This window comes from Megalops cyprinoides, chromosome 11 (assembly GCF_013368585.1).
Source record: "Megalops cyprinoides isolate fMegCyp1 chromosome 11, fMegCyp1.pri, whole genome shotgun sequence".
Classification (NCBI taxonomy): domain Eukaryota; kingdom Metazoa; phylum Chordata; class Actinopteri; order Elopiformes; family Megalopidae; genus Megalops; species Megalops cyprinoides.
The window spans coordinates 30701407-30724728 of record NC_050593.1 but is presented as its reverse complement, the minus strand read 5'-3'; the positions used below and the strand labels follow the sequence as shown (position 1 = coordinate 30724728).

The 23322-nt window shown below is 44.1% G+C and overlaps 2 protein-coding genes across 4 annotated transcripts in view; one reads left to right on the top strand and one right to left on the bottom strand.

The window, feature by feature from the left end:
- Positions 1-2775, top strand: part of fmnl2a (formin-like 2a) — a 67081-nt gene extending 64306 nt beyond the window's left edge. The window contains exon 26 of one of the 2 annotated variants that reach the window (XM_036541059.1): positions 857-2775. In XM_036541059.1, coding sequence (XP_036396952.1) covers positions 857-966 — 110 coding nt within the window. In that variant the 3' untranslated portion in view covers positions 967-2775. The other variant, XM_036541058.1, reaches the window with a different exon arrangement.
- A 992-nt stretch (positions 2776-3767) lies between these two features.
- Positions 3768-23120, bottom strand: prpf40a (PRP40 pre-mRNA processing factor 40 homolog A). Of its 2 annotated transcripts, none has more exons than XM_036541056.1 (27): positions 23078-23120; positions 20140-20220; positions 19885-20025; positions 19238-19321; positions 17576-17603; positions 17461-17477; positions 17073-17120; positions 16492-16602; positions 16078-16198; positions 15751-15775; positions 15241-15519; positions 14709-14814; positions 13242-13306; positions 12984-13148; positions 10365-10473; positions 9666-9816; positions 8955-9088; positions 8503-8617; positions 7929-8041; positions 7583-7699; positions 7034-7171; positions 6675-6770; positions 6456-6542; positions 6182-6275; positions 5881-5942; positions 5585-5758; positions 3768-4894 (listed from the first exon to the last, which is right to left on the bottom strand). In XM_036541056.1, the coding sequence occupies exons 1-27, from the start codon at positions 23078-23080 to the stop codon at positions 4805-4807; spliced, it is 2754 nt and encodes a 917-aa protein (XP_036396949.1). In that variant the 5' UTR covers positions 23081-23120; the 3' UTR covers positions 3768-4804. The 2 variants fall into 2 exon arrangements, with proteins under 2 accessions (XP_036396949.1, XP_036396950.1); XM_036541057.1 differs by having other exon boundaries at positions 7929-8020.
- Between the last annotated feature and the right edge of the window lie 202 nt (positions 23121-23322).

The window sequence follows — 23322 nt, the reverse complement described above, 5'->3', positions numbered from 1 at the left end:
CGCAAAGCTCCGCCCCCTCTCTAATGCCCCTCCCCCCGTTGCCCCGCCCTAATCCGCGGCCGCTTTGCTTCCGTAGCTAACCAGCCAGCAAGGCCAGCGCGAACACTCTCGGTGTGACTCTCCTCGTCACCCGGCTTCCATTTAACCTCCATTTTGTCTTCTCTTCATCCAGCCCTAAAGAAGAATAATATTACTAAATTTCCCAATGTCCACTCGAGGGTAAGGAATTCCTCCAATAGCACCCCTGTGGTGATGGATGTGACCCAGACCTGGCAAGCACCTCTTTTTTTTGTTCCCTCCATCCTCTGTGCTGTGCTTGTAGCTTACTGTTCCAACAGGCGTCCTTGCAGAAAAACACCCTGCCTGTTACATACTGATCACTTTAGCGTTTCATTCCCCAAATTCTCTCTAGCTCCGTGCCATGTCAGTATTTCATTTATTTACTTGACATGAGACAGAGTGCGGGTATTGTCTGAACGTAGCATATGAAAGCGGTTTGCTTTTTCCAGGGTTTTCCCTTTTTTGTAGTCATTGGTCAAACACTGCCTTTTAAACTTAGCAAACATTGTCTTGAGAGGCAAGTTAACAGTTACATTTGTCATCCATGGCAAGGGTTTTCCTGACAGTGAGACGACAATAATTGTGAAAATTTTAAGATCTGTAGTCTCTCTCTTGGCATTTTTTTGATCTTCTTCCCAGAGGACACATTCGATGTGTTTCTGTCTAACTCAAGCTGCTTTGCCTGACTGGCTGCCAACATAACTAGCCTCTGGGCTCATTGAGTGCGTTGATGAAGTGACTGACGGCTCCTTCCCCCGCCCCTATCCCCCCTCCCTCCTCCGCCTCCCCCACTTAGATCTTCGAAATCAGCCTTACAGGCGAGCTGACGCGGTGAGGAGGAGTGTCAGGAGACGCTTTGATGACCAGAACCTGCGGCCGGTCAACAACGCAGAGGTGGCCATGTGACGAGGGACGCGTGCATGTGACCTGATGGGGATGGGAGAGCCAGGGGCTCCAGCTGAAAAAGACTGCACTGAAGGGGAAAGGGGGAGGGGGTTATGATGAAAAAGTCAAGTTTTGTTGTTCTTTTTTTGGAAACCTTAGACAAGCTAAGTGCCTGAACTAAATTCGGACGATCATTTCAAGCAATATGACCTGGCCTGGCTGCAGTCTTTTCCCAAGCTACTTTTTTTTTTTTTTTTTTTGCGTTCCCTTCGATTTGTAAAACTGGACACGAACGTCTGTAAGGAAGGACCCCCCCTCACCCCTGGTCTTGTCCTTGGAAAGTGTAGAATGTAAGGAGCGTGATTCTGGAGTTGTCCGTTGAAGGTATTCCACTCCAGTTGTTTACTATGATAATTCCATAGTATCTCAATACATTCCGGTGCTACTGCCTTTAGCTTTGGAATTTATAATGCTCTTTAGCTGCACTTTTTAAAAACTCATCAGCTTTTACCTTTTGTACTCGATGGCTAATGGCTTTTTTTTAAAAAAAGAAAAGACGTCCAGTTTAGTGTGGGCTAGCTACACGACACAAATATACTCTACGAATCTGTGAGAGAGTATCAGTCAGATGGCTTTGTAACCACTGAGGACCCAGGAAGGTTTTGAAGCAAAGACACTGCAGGTATTGAGAAATTGGAGGAAGACGACACTCTAAAGGAGAGACAAAGCTAATGTGAATTGTACATAGGCCCCCCGTACTAAGGTATTAACATCTCATTCGTCAGTGTTATGGTTAGTGGACCAAGCCGTGAAGACGACCTGTGTAGGTGCAGGATCATCTACTGAAGTAGAACTCAAGTGCCATGTAGTCGCAGTGGAGTTGTGCTCGCTGGGAATGCCGAGAAGGGTGTGTCACTGGGAGGGGACGAGGAGCTGAGGACCCACACAAAAGCCGCGTTCGACACGTCAGTTACGCTTTCGCCAAAGTGTAGAGACCGTAGACGAGGCACTTAGGGCTACTTGAGTAGATCATTGTAAATTGTAATGATTTTTATTCATGAAGTGAACTGGATTCCATTTTTTTGTACTTTCTGAAAAAAAGAAACAGCTTTTGGCTAATGAACCTAGGCATTTGTGTCTACTCACCGTCTTTGTAAGTTTAATGTATAGTATTTAACCACTGAAGCTGTGTCCATTCAGTTTTTGCTCACGTGATCTGCTCGCCGGGAGTTTCGGTTGTTTTTTGATAACATGTAGTTATATTAAAACACAGCGAAGACAAACAAGCATTCACAGACTTTTCTAAATGTACAGATATTTTGCTACAAAATTGTTGCCATTTTTGTTTTCTTTTTTACTTAATCCTTTTCCGTACCATGAGGTCAACATTGTACATATTGTTTAAACGAAATTTGCCACACACTGTGCTATACAGTTTGGATGTTATTTTAACTTATAGTTTTTTTGTGTTCTGTTTTGTATATTTAATTAAACAGTACAAAAAAAAAGTCCAGCTCGGTTTTAAGAGAACGCATCTAGTGTAAAGATCTGTTCTGAGCAGAATGCCCTGGTGTGTCACAGTTGCCTGACAATAAAGAGGCATTAGACCATTGACTTTTCAGTGAAGCTTTTACCGGTCTGTCGACCCTAAAAAACACCCCACTTTATGGCATGTGCATCCACTGTATTTCTTTAACAAAGTTACATGTTTCATACGTGAACTGTCTCACTTTTCATCCTTTTAGACTGGATAATACATGGGCATGGTTTTTTCTGCAATGTATCATAGGTAATAAATGCTTATTTGCAATGTACTTTTTAATAACACAACTCAAGTTAGTTCTCTGATTTCTCAATGGCTATGATCAAATAAACTATTTACACAGTTATGTGGTGGACTGACTTTATTAGTTGAATAAAATATTGCGTTTTTGTCATTTTATACATTGAATAAGCAGCTTCTAGACGCACAAGCATTTATTTTGTCTCCATTGTTCCCATGTAGGAGTGATCTGGGCCTGCATATACATTTTGCATACACTTACGTCCATGAGCTTCCACCATTAATGAATTAATCTGATTTAATTATGAGGGAGGTAATGACATTCCTCCAGTGTAATTGAATGTTAATGGTGTTAAAATCTGTTACGAAACACTGTCACAGAAGTCTTTGGGAGATAGCTGTTACAGAGACATTGTGTAAGGCAGAGACAAGACAGTTAGGTAATAATGAGACCGGAATATGTAGTGTAAGAGCCAATAAATCCACTTAATTACATCTCAGTTGCCCTAGGATTTAGCAACATGCAGTGGGTGGACAGTGATTTTTGATCTTATATGCATTTCAATTATGTGGATGTGAAGTTCCTTTGGTGTCCAGCAGAAAGCATGATATAGAATCACACCATAGGCTTATCTGGCAACTCGGTATCTGCACACTACTTTAAAGGCAGCCGTTTTATTCACCTCAGACTGGCTTGCTGTGGGATGCAGGACTTAACTGCTGTTTCGGCATCATGGGCTGATCGAAACGGGCGCTTCGGCTGATTTGCGAAGCTGGTAAAGCAAATCCATCTGCATAAACATGATGGTGGTGGAAGGTTACAGAATTTGCAATGAAGATCCATCCCCTTTGATGGTGAGAGCTGTTCCTAACCACGGGAACAACTGCACATCTCAGAGGAAGAAGCACAGCCTGAAATACTCACTGCTGCCCGCCATGTCCATCCTGCACACTGGATGCCCAGCGCACTTGCTGAATTTAACACAATTCTTCGTGCGTGAGACAGACAATACCATTACAGACACAACTAGAGGTGATGCCGTTTCGCAGTTTATTTACGCACAATGTTGCTTTTAAATTTACATTTAAAAATGCCCATCCAGAATGTCTTTTTTCAGTGTTTCAACAGCTACAGCTACTCTGATGCGCACTCACAGACTCCCCAAAGGGAAAAAAATTCTACATCAAAATAAAAAAGTAAAACATTAGATGCGTTATGTTGTATTTTATTGTCAGAACTATGTTCAGAGGATGTCACTATTTGAAATGGAAATAATCACAGTCCCCTGCTGTGTGTCAAATCTTTAAAATCAGTGGCACATTGTTTTCATCCATCCAGGGTTTAATGGATAGTTCAGCAACTTAAGCATCCAATGTAGGCCAAAATTTATGTAGCATTTTTTTCAAAGCGAACAATGCAGAGAACCACTTTTTTGTAGCATTTATAACAAATAGGGGCCATCAATATAACAAACCCTATTCAGTTACAACTTGAAAAAAAAAAAACACCAGCTTTCAATGTCTGAGCCTAAATGTACTGTGAAGAACCACGGTAGTTACCTCAAACAGACATAGTTTCACTACAGTCATATTCCATTTAAAAGACATTAGACAATCATAGCGAGGATCTTTGACTGACCCATTGACTGCATGTGCTGTGTTGCTAAATTGGTCTACTGAATTCTTTCAAAGACCTTTAGGGGTGCATTTGCAGGACTTCAGATCGAAACGCCTTTTCCTCACTGACCTATGTGCATAGCCTACAACTAAAAAAAAAAAAAAAAAAAAAAAACACTCTTCTGGGGAATTTTACTTTTTTTAATACAAAAATGGGAATTAGAAAAGTTCATTCAAACAAACCAGGGTGACTCAGAAAGCGGCCACAGCTAAGCATGCAGGTGCGTCTCATCTGCCGCAACAGGAAAGGCGCTTGTGGATTGGTTGCGCTCCGGGCGGGGCGAGGGCTTCGGGCGGCTGGCATGCTCGGTGTGGCTCACTTCGAAGGGCACAGCGTTACACGGGAATGCAGTATGACTGAACGTTGGCGCATGTGGAGACGGTGAGAGGGGGACAGCTTCAGGGCGCGTCCAGCTGCTCCAGGAGAGTCCTCCTCCTCTTCTCCAGCTCTCCTTCACTCAGCTCGCTGCCCGACGTGTCCCAGCCGTCCTGGTGGAGCGGAGAGGGGTCAGCACCACCACCCCCACAAATGTCAGCAGCATGGGTCGCATTGTGGATAGCAAGGACTAGTAACCAGAAGACTGGGTCTGAAACCCTGACAGGGCACTACTAGTACAACCACGGGCAAGTTGCCTTCCATTACATTTGTCGTTTGGCAGATGCTCCAGAGCGACTTACACAGGTTACACTTTTTATGTTACCCACGTATATAGCTGGATATTAACTGAGGCAATTGTGGGTTAAGAACCTTGCCCACGGGTACAACAGCAGCGCCTCAGCGGGAATCGAACCACTAACCTTTCTGTTAAATATCCCTGCCTCCTCACCACTACACTACACTGCCGTTTTACCCAAGTTGCCTCAGCAAATATTCAGCTGTATGAATGGATAGTGTGTGAGAAACAAACAATATGAATGGATGAGGACTTGTTACCGATACACATGGAGGCATGGGTGACATTTCTTGAAGTGTGTGAGACACTTTACTGTCATGAACTGTTGCTACAGTGATGAAGCCACTGTTTTAACATGGAAGTTCAAAATGATTTATGCTTATTTTTGAGAACTCTGTGCTTTCCCTGAGAGAGACACAGGTGCCACAGAAGGGGACAGGTAAACATGGCAGCTGGCATTGGGCCAGTGACCAGGACAGGACACACTTCCTCAGCCCATGCTCACCTCCTCTTTCCCAGACTTTCTTTTGGGGGACTTCTGCTTGGACTCAGAGCGAGGTTTCCCCCGGGATCTGTCGTTCTCTTTCTCTTTCTCCCGCTCCTTTTCTTTCTCTCGCTCCCGCTCCCTGTCGCGGTCTCGTCCCTTCTTGTCCCTCTCGCCCTCGGATTCGGGAGAAGCCTACAGGGACAGAGGGGAGACGCACTCACAACACCTCCAAAATGATGCCCGTTTCCTGGAAAACAAAGCTAATCACGCTGGAGAAATAAGGGAAAATGCAAGGCCGTTTCCTGAGAACTTACGGATTTGTGTCGCCTCTTCTTTGCCTTCTTCTTGTGCTTCTTGGATTTCTTGTAACTTCTCTCTGAAAATTAATTTCAAAGATTATTCGTCAGGATTTAACCTTTTACTTGTTGTTCCAGCAACCGACGACTGCTGTCGCAAGATCAGATTAAGAAACATTAAGGGTCACTGGTCTTATTTTAATGACATTTCCCATTGAAAGCAAAGTCATTTTCTGTCTTGCATGTAGAGGAAGAGCAAGAATGGTATTCTGGGATAGCTCTTTCAAAAAAAAAAAAAAAAAAAAGGCTTGGCACTGACCAGATTCACCACTGGAGGAGCGCTCTGATGGGGACTTAGATTGCGATCGCTTCTTTTTCTTTGAATGGTAGTCGTCATCTTCAGACTCCGAGCCCTGCAGCGAGTGTTGAGAGGAAGGTGAGGGTGAGGAGCGGGCAGTGCGCTAAGTGAAATGTGCAGTGTACCTGACAGTATGGTCGGTGAGATATGTGACTTAAGTGACGGCATGTTGATTAAGAAGTGTGGGCTAAGTGACAGAGTGTTAAGTGAGCTCACAGCAGGTTCTCAGACTCACCGAACGGGACCGAGACCGCTTCCTGTGGTGCTTCTTGGACTTCTTTGAATGTTTCTTGTTCTTAGAATGATGATGCTGACACTCGTGCTGTTGACACAAAAGATGTCATCAAACTCACACCTCTAAGAAGTGACCGACGCGTGCCTCCCATGATGACACCAGGTGGCCTGTACACACCATGCAGAGCAGACAGACGTGCTCTCAGTAACACAGAATTACCTCCAAAACATGAATGAAATCCTTGAAGATCCTCTTCCTCTCAGACTCCAGAGTGACGTCCTCAAAGGCCGATTCCTTCAGGAACCTCTCCCGGACCTGAGGGAAATCACATTCCACAACACAGTGTTTCAAAACTGGAGGCCCACTGGCAGCGGAATATACATGGCATTAATGACACCAGGCGAAACAGCAGAGACAAGAAATGCTTCATCAATACTTTCAAGCAGCTGACATGTGCATCCACATGTTGTCCCCAGTCTATTGGAAATACCATAGTCTTGTACATATTCAATACATATTACAATACATATTAATATAAACACGCAGGAAGAGTATGAAAATGCGCAGCAGACACATACGCCCTCCCAGGTGGAGTCGGGTTCGAGGGGCGGGGTGGCCTGCTTCAGCATGCTCTTGAAGGCTGCCTCTTTCCTCTTCATCTTCCTGGCTTCCTCCTTCTCCCTCTCTCTCTCCCGCGCCTCCGCCTTCTCCAGCAACTACACCATGCAGGGACACGGGGGGGGACATTATCAGGGTCAATATCACCCTTTGTGTCATTACTGATCGCAGGTTTATATCTGAGCCTTTCCATTACTGAGGTGCAATATAGCTCCTAATCAGAAGGCTGCAAGGTCCCAGGTACCTCGCTGCTCAAGTGTCGAGTTAACCCTCAGCTGCAAGCTTAATTATCCATCTGAATACATTACACAGATAATACACAATGTGAGCTATTCAAGTAACCCTAGTGTAAAAAACAATGATGACAAAGGGATGAAATATACATATCTAAATGGATTTATAATTTAAAAAAACGTTGGACTATAAAAAAGCTAATCTATGGCAACAGTGTATGCCACACTGCTAAAGAGCCACCATGGCTTAAAGAGTGTGAAAGGCTTGAGACTTACGCTGTTGAAGGCCAGCTTGATGTTGCCAGCATCCAGCGTCGTGGCCCTTTTATCTGAACTGATTGCAGTGCCAAACTCCTCAAAGGCAGTGTTGACCTCCACAGTGAGGCCTTTGTCCTGCAGGGAGACAGTGTATTGTATGAGACACAGGGGCTAGTGTGATTAGGCCAATGGACTTCTGGGTAATGTGACCATACCTAGTTCTGCACCTCAGACAGATATACTTAACAAAAAGTGGCATATAGATTTAGATTTAGAGATTAGTTATAGATAGACTGCACCACCTGTACAGGTCACATGGTTTGTCTATGCATAAACTGCAGGGAGAAGATTCTTAATGCTTCACCTTCAGGATGTCCTTTATGATTCTCTTCTCGTCATGGTAACGCGCCTTAAGGTCCTCCACGTAGAACTTGAACAGGTCCAGAGGGGTGGAACCTGCAGAAGAGACACCATAAACTAACATGGGCATGTTAATTCAGACTGAGCTCTCGTCACACCTGTAAACCTTTCCCTCTTCACCCACAGCAACCCTCATCTCTACAGACACGACAGAGAGAGCTCAGTTTTAATGAAGCCACATCACTCTCTGACCCAAGCCCAGTGACTGAGCAGTCTGCAGTTCTAGGACACACCGAGTACAGTCAGTAGACAGTGTAGCATAGTGGTTAAGGAGCAGGGCTCGTAACCGAAAGGTTGCCAGTTCGATCCCCCACTGGGACACTGCTGCTGTACCCTTGGGTTCTTAACCCACAATTGCCTCAGCAAATATCCAGCTGTATAAATGGATTACATCGTAAAAGACTGTAACTAAGCAGACTGATACAAGTTGTTTTGGATAAGCGCATCTGCTAAATGCCAATAATGTAATGTAATGTAATGTAGACATGCATGGCTATGAAGGTCAGCGCTGCTCTTACCAGCCTGGCCCAGCATGTTGGCGAAGCGGATGTCGGAGCTGATGGTGGGATACATCTCCATCCAGGCCGACATGGAGTGGAGCTGCCCGTGGTCGTGGAGCTCGTCCAGGAATTTCTGCCGAGAACAGCACAGTTCATCCGTCGGGCTCAGGAGAACAACACAGTCAAGCCTTGTGAGGACAGCACAGTTAAGCCTTGGGAAAACGGCACGCACTTCAACACAAAGACTGTATTAAAGCGCTTTAATTGGGCAATGAAAACAATTTGTTGTTTTTTTCTTCGGTGCGGGCACCCTCCTTCTGTTGCTCTGTATCCAACACATTCCCAGGGCTCCAGACTGAAAAGCGCTGGCACAAACTGAGCCACTAGGGGGCAGCAGCTCCCTCCCATTTCCCAGCACAAGGCTCCCAGCACTGCTCTGCCTCTTTTCGCGAGTGCTGGGTCCCCCTCACCTGGAAGGCCTCCCGGTTCTTGCGGTGTCTGCGCCTCTCCCTCAGCAGGGACTTCTGCTTCTCGTCCTCCTCCTCCTTCTCCAGCGTGCGGATGTGCTCCTCGAAGCAGATCAGGGCATCCTCCTTATCCATGTCTGTGACCCACACACGGGGGGGGGGGGGGGGGGGGGTGTTGGGGTGGGGGGGACAGAGACTTAATATTGGCCTCATATAAACACACAGATACAGTACATGCTGCTTCAGACAGTGGCAGAATCATCCATTCACATTCTAAACTGGCAGGCATTAAATCTAACCACTGTGGTGTCCCTGAATCTGAGTAATTGCAAGCTTGCATCTTGTCTGGCCAACTACTGAAACTTGGAACAGCACTTCCAATATTGTAACTCCTTGTACGGCTTTTTGTGTTGTACTCTCCCTCACTTGTACAGTCTCTTTGGATAAAAGCGTCTCCCAAAAGGTAATAAATTGTAAATGTAATAAACTTAAAACAAGATTTTCATTTCATTGGCCCTTATGGAATATTTAAAATTCACTGACTTAAAACTCCTTGATGATGTGCCAGAATCAACAAAAGGTAAAGCCTACTTCAATTCTTACAACAGCTTCATTTCCCCCCCCCCAAAATGACTTGACTGATTAAACAGCCTATACTCTGGTCATGTACAGGTGATGACTGTAGAGCAGTCAGAATGGCAGCTATGCGCGTACTCTGTAGCTCCTCATCCTCAGCGAAGGTGGGGTTGTCCAGCAGGTACTGCTGCGCCTCTGACCAGGTGGTCCGGTACGTCACGTTCGCCATGTTGTCCAGGATGTTCTTCAGAGCCTCCCAGTTCCTCTTCCTCAGCTGTTTCGCTTGCTCCTGCGGTGCACGGTCATTAGCGTCTCGTCACGTTTAACACACGACACAGCAAAGGCTCAAACCAGCCCCGTTACAACGCCCTAATGAGGCTTTCTGCGTCACCAGCAGCAGGGGTCCCACTCAAACGAGATTTCCGTGGGTTTCTGATATTTTAAGGGATAAATTTATGATTTTCAAGGATTGCTTTCAATGCTGCATTTGAGAAATTTCTATGAAATTGGGCCAAATTTTCCACGCATGGTGTGGCTCCCCTGCCCCACACTTGCTGATGCTCTTGGGGGTCAGTACCAGTCACCACTGCTAGACTTGATTGTGAATGATGTCAAGCTAGTGAGCAAGACAGGCTAATTTTTTGCCTGGTACAAAAGAAAAAAATCTTTTTAGAATTGGACAGTCTTCAGTAGTGTAAGAATCAAAGAATAGCTTTCCAGGATGGCTTTTTCCTGGATTTCCCAGGAGTGTGAGAAATCTTCGAGTCACCTGTTCACCAGGTAAGAGGAAGGACAGATGAGATGAGATGAGATGAGATGAGATGAGAGGCTCCTCACCTTCTCCTTTTTGGCCAGGTAAAATAAGACATCCTCGTAGATCTCCAGGCGGTCCCGCTCAGGAACGACGCTCCACACCTCCAACTCTCCGAACATCTGCTCTGCTTTCCTGGGTCACCGGTGCACAAAGTGCAACATGAGATACAGAGAAATCCAGGCACAAAGAACCTGCAGCCTTTTTTTAAATTGCATTTCAACACAGGAATGGATGTGTGCGTTAAATATTCTGCCTTGCAACAGCTGCAGAGATTTCCACGGGACACGCCCTGCTTGTGACTGCTGACATTCCTCCTGCGAGGAATTCCTCCACATGATGGCAGCAGCGTAGAGTACAACACACAGTTCAAGCTAAATGACACTTTGCAGCTGAAGGAACAAACAGTTCCAACATTTCTACATTTTCTCCAAATCAATGCATATAAAACCACTATATTAAAGACCATTATATTTAAATGTGTCACATAACTTTAAAATATTTGCATTTATACTACTCGAGGGTGTACAGGTTTCAATTTTGGGCAAAACACACTACGACTCAAAGGAACGACAGGGGCGTGGCCACGGCCAAACTGTAGTTTCCTTGGGAGTCTCACCAGTTAAGGAAGTCTTTGTAAATCCCCATAAATTTTCCATTTCCTGTTTTTATATTACAGAGTGCGCGCACTCAAAGTCAGACACCGTGAGGACAAGCTGGAGCGCTGAACCGCGCCGTCCCACTGTCACAGTCCAGATGTGCGGCTCACAGCAAGCTGTGGCCCTGGCAGGCACATGTGGAGTCGCCATGACGACACCACAGCAATCGATAATCGTTACCGGTCAAGGTCACCGGTCGGTCAGTCCTGACCGAGCTGATCCCTGCTCCACCCAAACAAATAGCTCAGAAGGCTGCTGGTATTTCACCCGCTACAAATACTGAGCTTCTGAAAAACTATATTCAAAGAGGCAAACCGTTGTTTACTTAAACATTTGTTTATGAAGATGCTACTGACACACACTTCCAAGTCCGAACTGTATGCTTGGCTGTATGTTTTATACCAAATTGTATACATGCTACCTATAAATACTACGTTAACGATCATTACTTATCTAAAAGTAACATATTTGTTCATTAGATTCCCTAACACATCACGACTCGCAAAGCTTAAACTGTAACATTGCCCAGTAATGCAGCTCAGTATAGTATGCTACTGAAGCTACTAACTCATTCTTTCATACAAAAATCACAGACTCACAAGAGATCTGAATGTGTAGCCTTCTAGCTGCAGACCCCCAGTTCCCCGGCCTCTGCTCCACAGTGCCTCCATTAGGAGCGGTGATTTGATGAAGCGGGCATATGGCACGGAGGGCCGATCACACGCACAGTGTATGTGTGTGCGTGACCACGTGGGCCCTCAGAGAGAGCGGCTCGGCGTATGGGTGTATTATTAATGCTACAGGCCACGGCAGGCGGGCTGTTCCCGCACACGGGAGCGGATGATGGATGGGTTTATGCCTCGGCCAACGCCGAGGGATGGCTTTATTCACAGGGGGACTTTCTGCGGCACTTCAGCCGATTACTGAAAACCATTCCGGAGCTCGTTTCATGAAAAAGTACTGTGATACTTACTACCGTGCACAATCTAAACGCCCTCGACTCAGGAACAGAATGACTCCTGAATTTAAAAGAAGACGCAGATGAAGACGAAGACAGTTTGTGTTCAACGGAGATGTGACCAAAGAATTGATTATTCAATCATACAGATCATTGCTCAATGATCTGACCGTGGGGAAAACATTAAAAAAAAAAAATTGCCTTTGGGGAGAAAAAAAAGCCTCCTGTCGATGAGACCCTGCATAGCAACACTGAGGACCAGAAGAACAGCAAGATTAGTTCTTTTTTAGCTTTTTCTGTTGGCTACAACATTAAGATGACATCCTCTTAGAAAGATTCTGCGTGATATGTTTCCTTAATAAAACACTTTCAGCGTAGGATATTAATTTGGTAGATCATTCAAGTGATCAAGGGAAAAATTTGGTTAATAAATCGCTTAACAAAACTTATCATGCACACTGCTAACTGTACTTTTGAAAAATGAAGGTAAATGTGGACACATCCTCGTGATAATGCACAATTACATTTTTAACAGATTCTTAGCATGTCAATCAATTAAGCAATAAGCTAAACACCCTGACAAGACACTTATAAAAGCTGAAGACGTGGCCTTTGGCAGAAGCCCCGGTTAACGTTAAACTCCTTTCAGAAATCAGCCCACGAAGCGGATCTGAGAGGACAATGGGAAGTGACAGTTTCTCTTGCTATAGGGAACACGCAAATCCTGACCACAAACACTGTCGGAAGCACTCAAGAAATGTTTAATGGGGAGGGAGGGAGGGAGGGAGAGAGAGAGAGAGAGAGAGAGAGTGTGAGAGTGTGAGTGAGAGTGTGAGAGAGAGAGAGAGAGAGAGAGGAAGCAAGAACAGAAAGAGATCTGAATAGCCACACTAAGGTATTATAACTCAGGTCAGGTCTGAGATTAAGATGATGTCACATGCTGGGAATGCCATCACAGCCCCACAGATCAGTGGCTGAAACTAAAAGAGAAAACAATCTGGCCGCCCCCTGCAGAGCCAGGCACGTACTTGTATCTGGTGGTGGAAGTCATTTTCTCGTGATTTTCCAGGAACCGCTGATATCTCTCTTTGGACTCCTTGTACTTAATCCTCGCCTCTTCCTTCTCTTCCTTCTCCGTCTGAACCTTGTACGCGTTGAACGCCTGCTTCTTTTCGCTTAATTTAGGCAGCGCGCTTTAATGAGAGAGGGAGAAGAAGTGTGAAATGCATCAGTTAACTACACACCGATACAATCCAAAAGAGAAAGGAGTCCTGATTGACAGCTACCTGTAGCGCGGGTCGTTGATGATCATTTTCATAGCTTGCTCCCACGAGGCATTGGATGACACTCCCTACAAAATGAATTGAACAAAATGAGTATGTACGGAATTACTGAACTCTGCGTAGAGACAGACAAATATCATCATCAGCTCTTTCATGAAATTATGAATATAGATAAGATATTATCAATTTCATGCATTTCCATAATCCATACATTTTTAACACAGCTCAAAGCATGAGAGTAGAAGCACACAGATACAGTACCAGTCAAAGGTTTGGACACACCTGATGAACATGCACAAAGTCATTCTGAAATAAAGATTTACGCTTAAATGCTTGGAATTTGTTTCTTAGACAAATATAAATCGTGAGGTGGATGTCTATGTGTGAATTTCTTTCCAAAAGAAAAAAATACTTCAAAAATATATATACTTTTGGTTATTTTGAAGAATCTAAAATCTAAGATAGTTCTGATTTGTTTAACGCTTTTTTGGTCACTGCATAATTCCATTTATGTAATTTAATAATTTTGACGCCTTTCCCATTACTCTAAAATCTGGAAAATAATAAGGTTAAAGAAAACCCCTTCTAAGAGCATGTGTGTCCAGACTTGTACTGTATGCATAAATTCTTATATACGAGCATGGTCGTTTATTTCATATCAATTTCGATAAATGCAACTCTGATAGCCCCGACTAAAGCCACCAGTGCATACATACATAAGTGCTCTTCCTGCCCCTGTCTCCAGGAGAAAGCTCCTTTGGCCAATTTAAGAGTCAATTTCCCACCACAGAGTCATTCTTATTCAATGCAGCATACCCCTCAACTGCCTACATCCCAGCCACGCTTTTGTCCAATAACACTCATTATGAAGACATGGCATATAAGCCCTCTGAGGAAATCAGCAAGCCGTCTCAGGAGAAACCCTCGTGCACCTAATTAAAATAACTAAAATGGGATCAATAGGTCACCTTGATTAAAAACAAACACGGGACCGAACCAAAAAACTGCAGACCATATCAGATAAAGGGAACCCCCTGCCCCACTGGATTGAAATACATTTGGCCAGAGGGCCAAACTGACCATCACCCATATGATGGCCCAGGCAAAAAAAAAACACTAGCACAGGAACGACTCACGACTCATCCGCAATGGACATTACCTTCATATTCTATCCCTGGATAAGAGCATCTGCTAAATAGCATTATAGTTATTTAGCAGATGTTCTGATTCAGAGCAACCTACATAGGTTACAGTTTTTACACGTTATCCATTAACACAGATGGATATTTACTGAGGCAATTCTGGATTAACTACCTTTCCCAAGAGTAAAATAGCAGTGGCCTAGCCAGGAATTCAACCAGCAACCTTTAGGTATGAGCCCTGCTCCTGAGCACTATGTTACACTGGTTCAGAGGAAAACAGAAACCCAGGAAATCTGACTGGACTGGTTGAGATGGAACTAAAGGGCACCTTTTCCTTCAGGAGCTCCTTGAAGGCCTGCTTTGCCTCCTCTTTTGTGTTCCATTTGTAGACCTTCTTCACCAGCTCTGGCCTCTCTTCCTTCTTCGGGGCTTCACTGTCAGAGACAGAAATGAAGGGAAAAGAAGAGAGTAAGAAAGGAAAGATGGCACGACTGTAGCTCATATCAAACAGATTGACAGTATCTCATTCACAGGATGGTGATCACAGATCAGGTCCCACAGCTTTTCCTGGTTACCAGCTGGTTACACTTATGTTCTATTGTGCTGGAAGTCACTCTACATAAGAGAATGTGTTAAATGAACGTAATGTAATGTAATGTAACATAATGTAGCGTAATGCAATGCAATGTCCAGCGCTGCAGTAAATCAGCCCATAAAATCATCTGAAAACAGGTGTTGTAACACAGCAGAGTAAGCCCTTGTGCTGGACAAGTGAGCTGTCATTAACATGGGCAGTGTGATGTGTGAACCTCCACTGTAATGCTCCTTCCACAGCGGAGGAGGAGGAGCGGCTCGGATACCTGGCCGGGGTCTCGATGCTGGGCGTGTCCTCCACAGAGCTGACGGGCGTGTCTGCCACGACCTCGGCCACCTGCGCCGGCGCCTGGGCCAGCTGCTGCTCCTCCACGACGGCGGGGACGGTGGTCTCGGCCTCCGCCACCGTCGTCATGGCAACGGTGCTCTCCACCTGGGGGGCGGTCGTGGCGACGGAGGTGACAGCGGCAGCAGCAGCAGCGGCGGCGGCAGCAGCGGCAGCAGCAGCAGCGGCGGCGGCAGCCGCAGCCGCGGCATCGGGCGTTCTAGAAGGAATTCAGTAACATTCGTAAAACTTTTTTTTTAGCAATCATTCCTACTTACACTCGAAAAAAGACCAACAAATGCCTACAAGGAAGCCTGCTCCCCCAAAGGCATGCTTATGTATCCCAATAGTGTATTAATGACTTCTGTAGGAGTCTTCTGACATCTGTGTGTAGACACAAAGCACATTTCAACAAGCAAGGAAAGCCTTTAAAACGATCACCATAACTTACCCAATTTCTTCAGCTTTTATCATCGCTGCAAAAGGAAAAGAAAAATTAAAATTAGTCCAGCCATGACAGCATGAGAATGCATTCATTTTTACCTTGCAAACATATCTGATTTACTTCTAAAATGCCTATAGCGCTCCTGAGATGAAGTGTACGCTTCAATGCTATGGACATGCCATTACATTCCACATTCTAAACCATCAGGATCTTATATATGAACCCATATTAAGGAAGCAATGCACTACTAATGTAACCACTGGATTTGCTGAGATGAGCCATGTGCCGCTTTCAACGTGGCCGCGCTTGCAGTTCTCGGCTTTTCAGGATCACCTTCCAGATCTTCCAGCTCCTTGGGTTTGGTCCAGCGAGACTCCTTGGTCTGAGAGTTGTAGTAGTAGGGCTTTCCTGTGTCTGACTTGTACTCCTTCCATGGACATTTTGACAACAGTTGCTGCAAGGAAAACCATAAAAGAAGCGTCACACTTGATGTTCACATGTTCAGGTCCAAATATTTATGACACAAAATGTAATATTTTTTTAGTTTAAGTAACACAAATCTGAACGACATGGCAGTTGCCAGGCAGATTACCCTTTTCTGTCAATTCTAACGAGTGCAAAGGCTGCGCAAAGTATATCTGTATCAATCTCCATCCACACACTCCTAGAGACTTTAAAGTCCCAACACAGTGCTGTGTGAATTCTGGCCAGTCTGCAGTTAACTCCTGCTGGCCTGCAAATACTCACCTCTGCAGGCGATTTGAGGTCGTCTGGCTTCTCCCAGGTGGACTGCTTGGTTTCTGTGTTGTAGTAGTACGTCTTCCCATCCACAGACTTGTGCTCCGTCCATACGGATTTCTGCAATTAACACAGGGCTTAATTAACGCTTGCATCACTCTCCAAGTGACTTCAGCCCCTAGTGACTTTGGCAATTCATCTGGAGTCAGTTCCTCAAACGGAAGATCTTCAGCCAAGTTAAAACTGGAAACTGGACATACTGAACTGACCTATAAACATGATCATGGGTACCAATAATAATCCAAATAATCCAGATTCATTACAGAGATTTCACATCTGCTTGTTTTATTCATTTATACATCTTTAAACAGATGGTCCGGTACAGAACAGTCTTAAATGAGAGAATATTGCCATAAAACAATACATTACAATACACTATTTTATATACAAACCAACATATTATACACTGTACAGGTGTCCTACGTAGACAATATTCAATGTATTTATTATTAATGTATACATTCAATGTAATATACTGGTGTTGTAATAGTCCAGCATATAAAATACTGATTTGTCATCCTGGTATTCACCTTCTTTGGTTGGTCATCTTGGGGAGAGCTGCTTGCTGTGGTGCTCATCTGGGAGGGGGGAAAAAAAAAAGTAATGATATGGTGCCCATTTCAGAGAAAGGAAACTGGTACTGCAGCTGTGATAGGGTCTAAAAAAGGCAATAAATCTGTGATGCCTCATTTTACACCACTATTTTTATCAGCCAAGCACGTGCAAAATGCCAAACACCAGAAACGCAGGACAATTATGGTCTAATTAAAATACTAATCAAAAATGCATCAACAGCCAGTTTGCAAAAGGCTGTAATTTCCATTCTTTAGGGAAGCATCTATCCCTCCTCATGTCATTTTTAATTTTAAAAAGTATTTTATCCACGCAGATCAAAACTGTTGAAGGTGTTGTACTCACCAATGTTCCAGATGAGGCTATAATTGAACAAATACAAAAAAAAAATAATGAGCACAGAAATCTAATATAGTTAGCTGAAATTCATTACATGAGGGAATATATCAGAGAGCCTTACCAGCAGTATCCACTGGGCTTACACCAGGCTGTGAACATAAAAAGCCATTATCACACCACTTAAAACAAAAAGATTACAAACCAGATGGTCTTTTCTTAAAAAATATACTGCAGAGATGCTGCAGATCACAGTGACTGGCTCTGTATTATCCACAATAACATTCATGGACTAAGACCTATACACACCAAAAACTGCACTTTATTGTAAAGAAGAAGGATACGAAACATCTATGGCTTTATCTTAGTGACTGCTACGGCCAGACTCCTGCCAAAGGTGACTACAGGCAGTCACAGGGCAGCTGGCAGGTTCAGTGATTCGGCAATCCTAGGACTTCGTATTAGCGATTCTGACCCAATTTTGAAAATCTTATGTCTTACAGTGAGTATCATCAATGAGAACATATGTTAACGATAATAATGGCCACCAGGGAGTGAAACGCTAAAGGTGAGCGGGCGCAGTTAACCACGGGGTTCGTGCATTAGTGGAGTAAGCAAGGGGCTCTGGTTCTGACTGATGGAAACTGACAAGTGTGAATTTCCTTCGAACAGCTCCTAACGCATCAGGCAGAGCAGCCAGCTGCCATCTGGAGCGTGTCGCTCCGAAAAAAGGAGAGGTGCTGCTTACGCAACGCTTTCCACCGCTTCTCACAGTGCACAAACACGAACGCATTTCTGATCATTCAGTCATCGGTTCACAAGACCCATTTTATGAGGATAAATCTAAAGAAAAGTCAATTCTGGATGACTGCAACAAAATGGATTCAATCTTTGTATTTTTCCCCCCCATTGTTCTCTTTCGACCAGCATAAAATTACAACTTCAAACAATGTATGCATTTTCTATTGCCTCCATAAATTAAATGTCACGAGATGCAAATACATGGTTAATAAGCAGAGGGGCCAAGCTACACCTTAAAAGGTCATTGATTCTGACACTCCAATTCAGTTAAAAATTTCTCTGAGGATTAATGATCAAATGGACAAAGCATATGCCCATTTCCCTGGTTACCAAACTGTAGCCGGGTAAACATTTCACCAGAGACAAGCACAGCCCAGATGACTGCCAGATCTTGGCAGTGTGGTGTTGTGTTTTCTCAATTAAGGCCTGTAGCCAGAAGGTGGCTAGTTCAAATCCTAGGTGTGGTCCTGCTGTTGTACCCCATGATCAACGTGCAGGCACCCAACAGGTCACAAAGATCTGGTTTTATCCAAGTTTACTACATTTATAAAAACGTCTCACAAAACTAGAACCCGATTTACTACAGACACCTGGACATGAGAACAACAATAAACGTCCAAATGATTACCAGAGGAAAGGAATACGCTATGGACTGTGGGATTGTGGCACGCTGCTTAACATAACTGAAGAGCACATCAATAATTACTAAGTATAAAAATAAAACCTTGTATCCCCACCTGAGAAAAGACAGAAGGGGAACGATTCTGAACACAGGGCAATCACGTGTGTGTTCTTTTATGCCCTTTCTCATTCCATTCAAATATTTACACAGAGCGCTCTCTAGCAGTTCACAGGTCCAAAAATGACTTTTCTCGTTTGCAGCACCGCAACCTTTTGCAGTGTTAATTATGCTAATGATGCTGCTCCGTGCAGCTTGCGAGTGGCTATTTTTAAAACTCGGGGAGGAACAGTGAAGTGAAGTTACCGGCCCTGTCGGCTGCATCGGCGCAGCTGGCATACGGGGTGGCATCATCATCCCGGGCATCATCGGTGGCATCATGCCTGGCATCTAATAAAAGAACATCATGAAATATTCATCCGTCCTATTAATTCGCCCTCCCCGCCTGGCGCTCGTTGAGCACCCAGGGTATAAATACACAGTGTGAGGTGCGGGGAGAGGAGGCGAGAGCGACTCCGCTCAACTCTTTAAAGTGACGAATCGCAGTTCGTGCTGTAACACATCACCCCCCATCACCTCCTCAGCCAGTCCTGTCCAAAAGTCCTGATTTAAACCTCCTTCAAAAAAAAAAACTCCCAAACGTAACAAGCACTTACTGATGCAGGCTGGATTTCCAGCCGGTACAATAATCTAAAATTACAATACAATTCGGTGAAAATGTAATTATTGAACATGTGACCATTTGATATGGAACCATTTAACTACACAAACAATAAAAGCAATACTGCAGTGAGTATCTGCAAGGAGGTGGCTCCTGTGAAGCAACACATTCAACAAATTGTCGTGCCTAAATAACCAATTTACTGTCTGTTAGGTTTTAACATTAGCAAAATCAGATTCCTCAGAAGAGCAGTAAAGGACACTACACTCGTGCAAACTCAGGCTCCTCCCACCTGTCCCATTGGAGGCCCGCCCATTGGTGGCATCATGGGCGGCATCATCGCTGGGGGCATGGGCGCCATGTTCGGAGGCCTCTGTCCTATCGGTGGCATCCCCATGGGTGGGAAATGAGGTGGCATCCCAGGCGGGCCCATCTTAAAAGACAAAATGCACGAGGGGACAGTGAGAAAGCGCTGCTTCGGACCCCCAGGGGAGGGAAGAAGGACAGAAACACTCTGGAGGAAACGAACGTGCCAACGCCAACTTACGAAGGGCGGCGGCATCCCCGAAGGCGGGACTCCTGGGAAAGGTGCAGCTTGGTTTGGCCCATTACTACCATCTGTCGAAGACTGGCACACACAAGACACATACAGTTACAGCTACAGCCACAGGCAGCTCTGCTGGTATGACATGCGGTAACTGAAACTGCACTCCGAGTACTGGAAAACCTTATGGAGTAGGTTTAGTGAAGCCCCACAAACAAGGACACACAAACAAACACAAAACCGTTCCCCATATTAAAACATACAAGAGTAACCTCAAAATATTCCAATTACTTGCTGTGGTGATTTCTTCCAGTCTTATCTAAATTACAATACGACTGCAGACAGCAGAACAGATGAAGTTTTGTCTTCTCAATCAGTGTAAGTGAAAAACCAGAAAGCTTATTATATAAACAAATATATGTACACCTCACCATCTTATTAATATTATTTCTATGAGCATTTACTATACAGCTCTACCTCTGTAAAAGTCAAAAGCAAATGTTAACCTAGACATTTTCAACATTTACACTTTAATTACTTTCCATTCTGTTACCTTCATTTTTTCTGCAACTAAGCAACCATAACTAACTGACCATGCCAGGACAAAGGGTGCTCAGCTCAAAGATTCCAGTAGCTGTTGGTGCTATAAAGGCCTATCCACTCTTAATTGCTCCTATTAAGGCTGGCAGGACAGCAATTGCAACTCCTTTGTGCTACCCAGACCAATGAAAAGGGTTGTTTTACCAATATATGCTGCACTGAGTCTCTCTTTAACATGTACGGAGAGAACCAAACATGTTGTCTAATTGGTTGGATCTGCCCAGGTTCTGTGAAGGTGATCACAAGCAATTCAGAATGCTTAAGTGTAGTGGTCAGCCTGTGGTGATATGTCTACCCTATACACAACACAGTGGTGACCCGCCCCGTTCCCACTCCACTGACATCCCCACACTAACAAGGAAACATATCCTATTACTGTGCAAGAACATCCAGAGAGACCAGCAATTGCCAAACCTCTGTGTAGATTCCATGCAAAGTTTATGCGTAATGAGATACAATGCAGCAATGGAAAAAAAAACAGCACAAGTGATACTTATGCCAGTGATGACCAATGCACACTCACTAGCTAAAATTAATACCGACAGAGTACAATTTATTTTTTTTAATTCATATATCACACTAGGTAGCAGACTTGGGCGACCTGTGGATTTTCCATATTGCACTGAAGATAAAACTGAGCGATGGATAGTGAGAAGAGTACAGGTTTTGACTCTGGCTTCACTGCTATTACTTATATTCCAATCAGTGCATGCTTATAAAGCCTGAGGTCAAGTGCCTGTGCACATGAAGTAGCGAGGCTAGAAGTGCACACGTCATTCGCGGCATCACAGCCCGACGCTTAACGCCTAAGTATCAGGCACTTTTTTCGTCGTTTTATTCAGCCAAATACGTAATGCAAATGGCAACCATTAATCAGTTAGAGCCACAGCTCACAACAGTGCTTTGAAAAATGTCAGTGACATGCACCTTGCAGAATATGAGATTGCACAGAAGAATACATTTTTAGGCTAGGTGATTGAGGAGATGAGGAGTAGCCATTCCTAACTGACTAGTGGAAATATAGCTACATATTGACTGTGTAGCCTTCACAACCTTCACTTACGCCCTCATAAACGGGTATTATCAAGTGAGTTATAGTATGATATTCAGTCGGCTCCTTCTCTTTGTCGAATGGAACTCAACATGATGTCGTGAATAATGTCCTGTATGGTGACTTGTTAACTGAGCAGGACCCAGGGAAAGGGTCGAGTGTTTGATTGGATCTGCAGAAAATTTGGAGAAACTGCTGGCTAGTGTCACATCCAAATCCATACCCATAATCAGCTGTAATAAACTGCCGATTCCAAATTTCATAGCATGCTAACTGTAACTGACCACGCGTTTTCAATTCAACTACATAACTGACTTCGACTACCTATATTTCCGGGACAGAAAGGCTGGGAGAAGCCTGGAATAGTTAATTTTACATTATTTCAGTAAATCTATAGTAAATAAGATAGCACAACATACACTCAGTTAGCAATAAACGGTGCTGAATTAGGCAAAGAGAAAATGTAAACATAATGAACAGAGAGTTACCACTACTATGTTACTAGCCACTTCTGTCCAAAGGGTGACAAAGAATCTGCCCTTTTTGTCACCTACACTGGTTAGCTTGGTCTCCAATTAATACATCAACTATGAAAATACTGATGAAGAGACACTACAGATTCTGTAAGTCAAACAAGCTACCTACACAGTAGAAGAGCAAATTCTGTTGTTAGCTAACCACACAGCTAGTTGTACATTGATAGCTAGCAATCGTTAACAAAATCTAAACATCTAAATTAGCTACTTACAACTTCAGCGCTGACCGAGAAATCAGTTATCAATTTCCTACCACGGTAGGCAGGTATCAAGTCGAGGCTAATGATCTTACGTCTCCAACGTATGCAAGCTAGCTAACAAGAGAATTTAAATTTCACATTCATGAAGCCATGACTAGCTAACCACGAACTTGACTTAATAGCAGCTACAGGGACCAGCCATCTTGTCGTTTATTCATAAAATAGACGACCAGAAGATGGTTAACGAACTACTCACAAGAATCAGAATACGGAAACAAAACGATTTCCATTGAATGAAATGGCTACCGATTTAGCGGCCGGCTAATTAGCGCCAGCAAACCGCGTTGCTCGCTACGATCTAGCTAGCTTGGAGCTTGCTGACTAGATGGGTAGCCACCTAACTAACTGTTAGACTCGCCTCCTAATTTTTAAGAGTGACTAAACACGCTCAATTGTAATTAGTTAATTAATCACATCGCTCTTTTATGATCTGTAAATTATAACAAACAAGTTATAACGAAATATTTTTCAAAGGTTCTGAAAACTTTACTCACCATGTTGATAGAATGTGCTGTGACCCGCCGTCTGCACCTCGTACTAAACTGCAATCCTATTGGTGATTGAACTGGGGTCAAAGTGCAAGAGTAAAAACCAGCGGTGTACCATTCTTCAGCCGACTTTTCGTGCAACCAAACTACACAACATCATTAATGGACGTTTCTATTCACCAATTGAGAAGAGGATTGCTGAACGTGCAGCAACGGATAGCAATTTGGATTGGCAAAGCTACCTTTAGGCG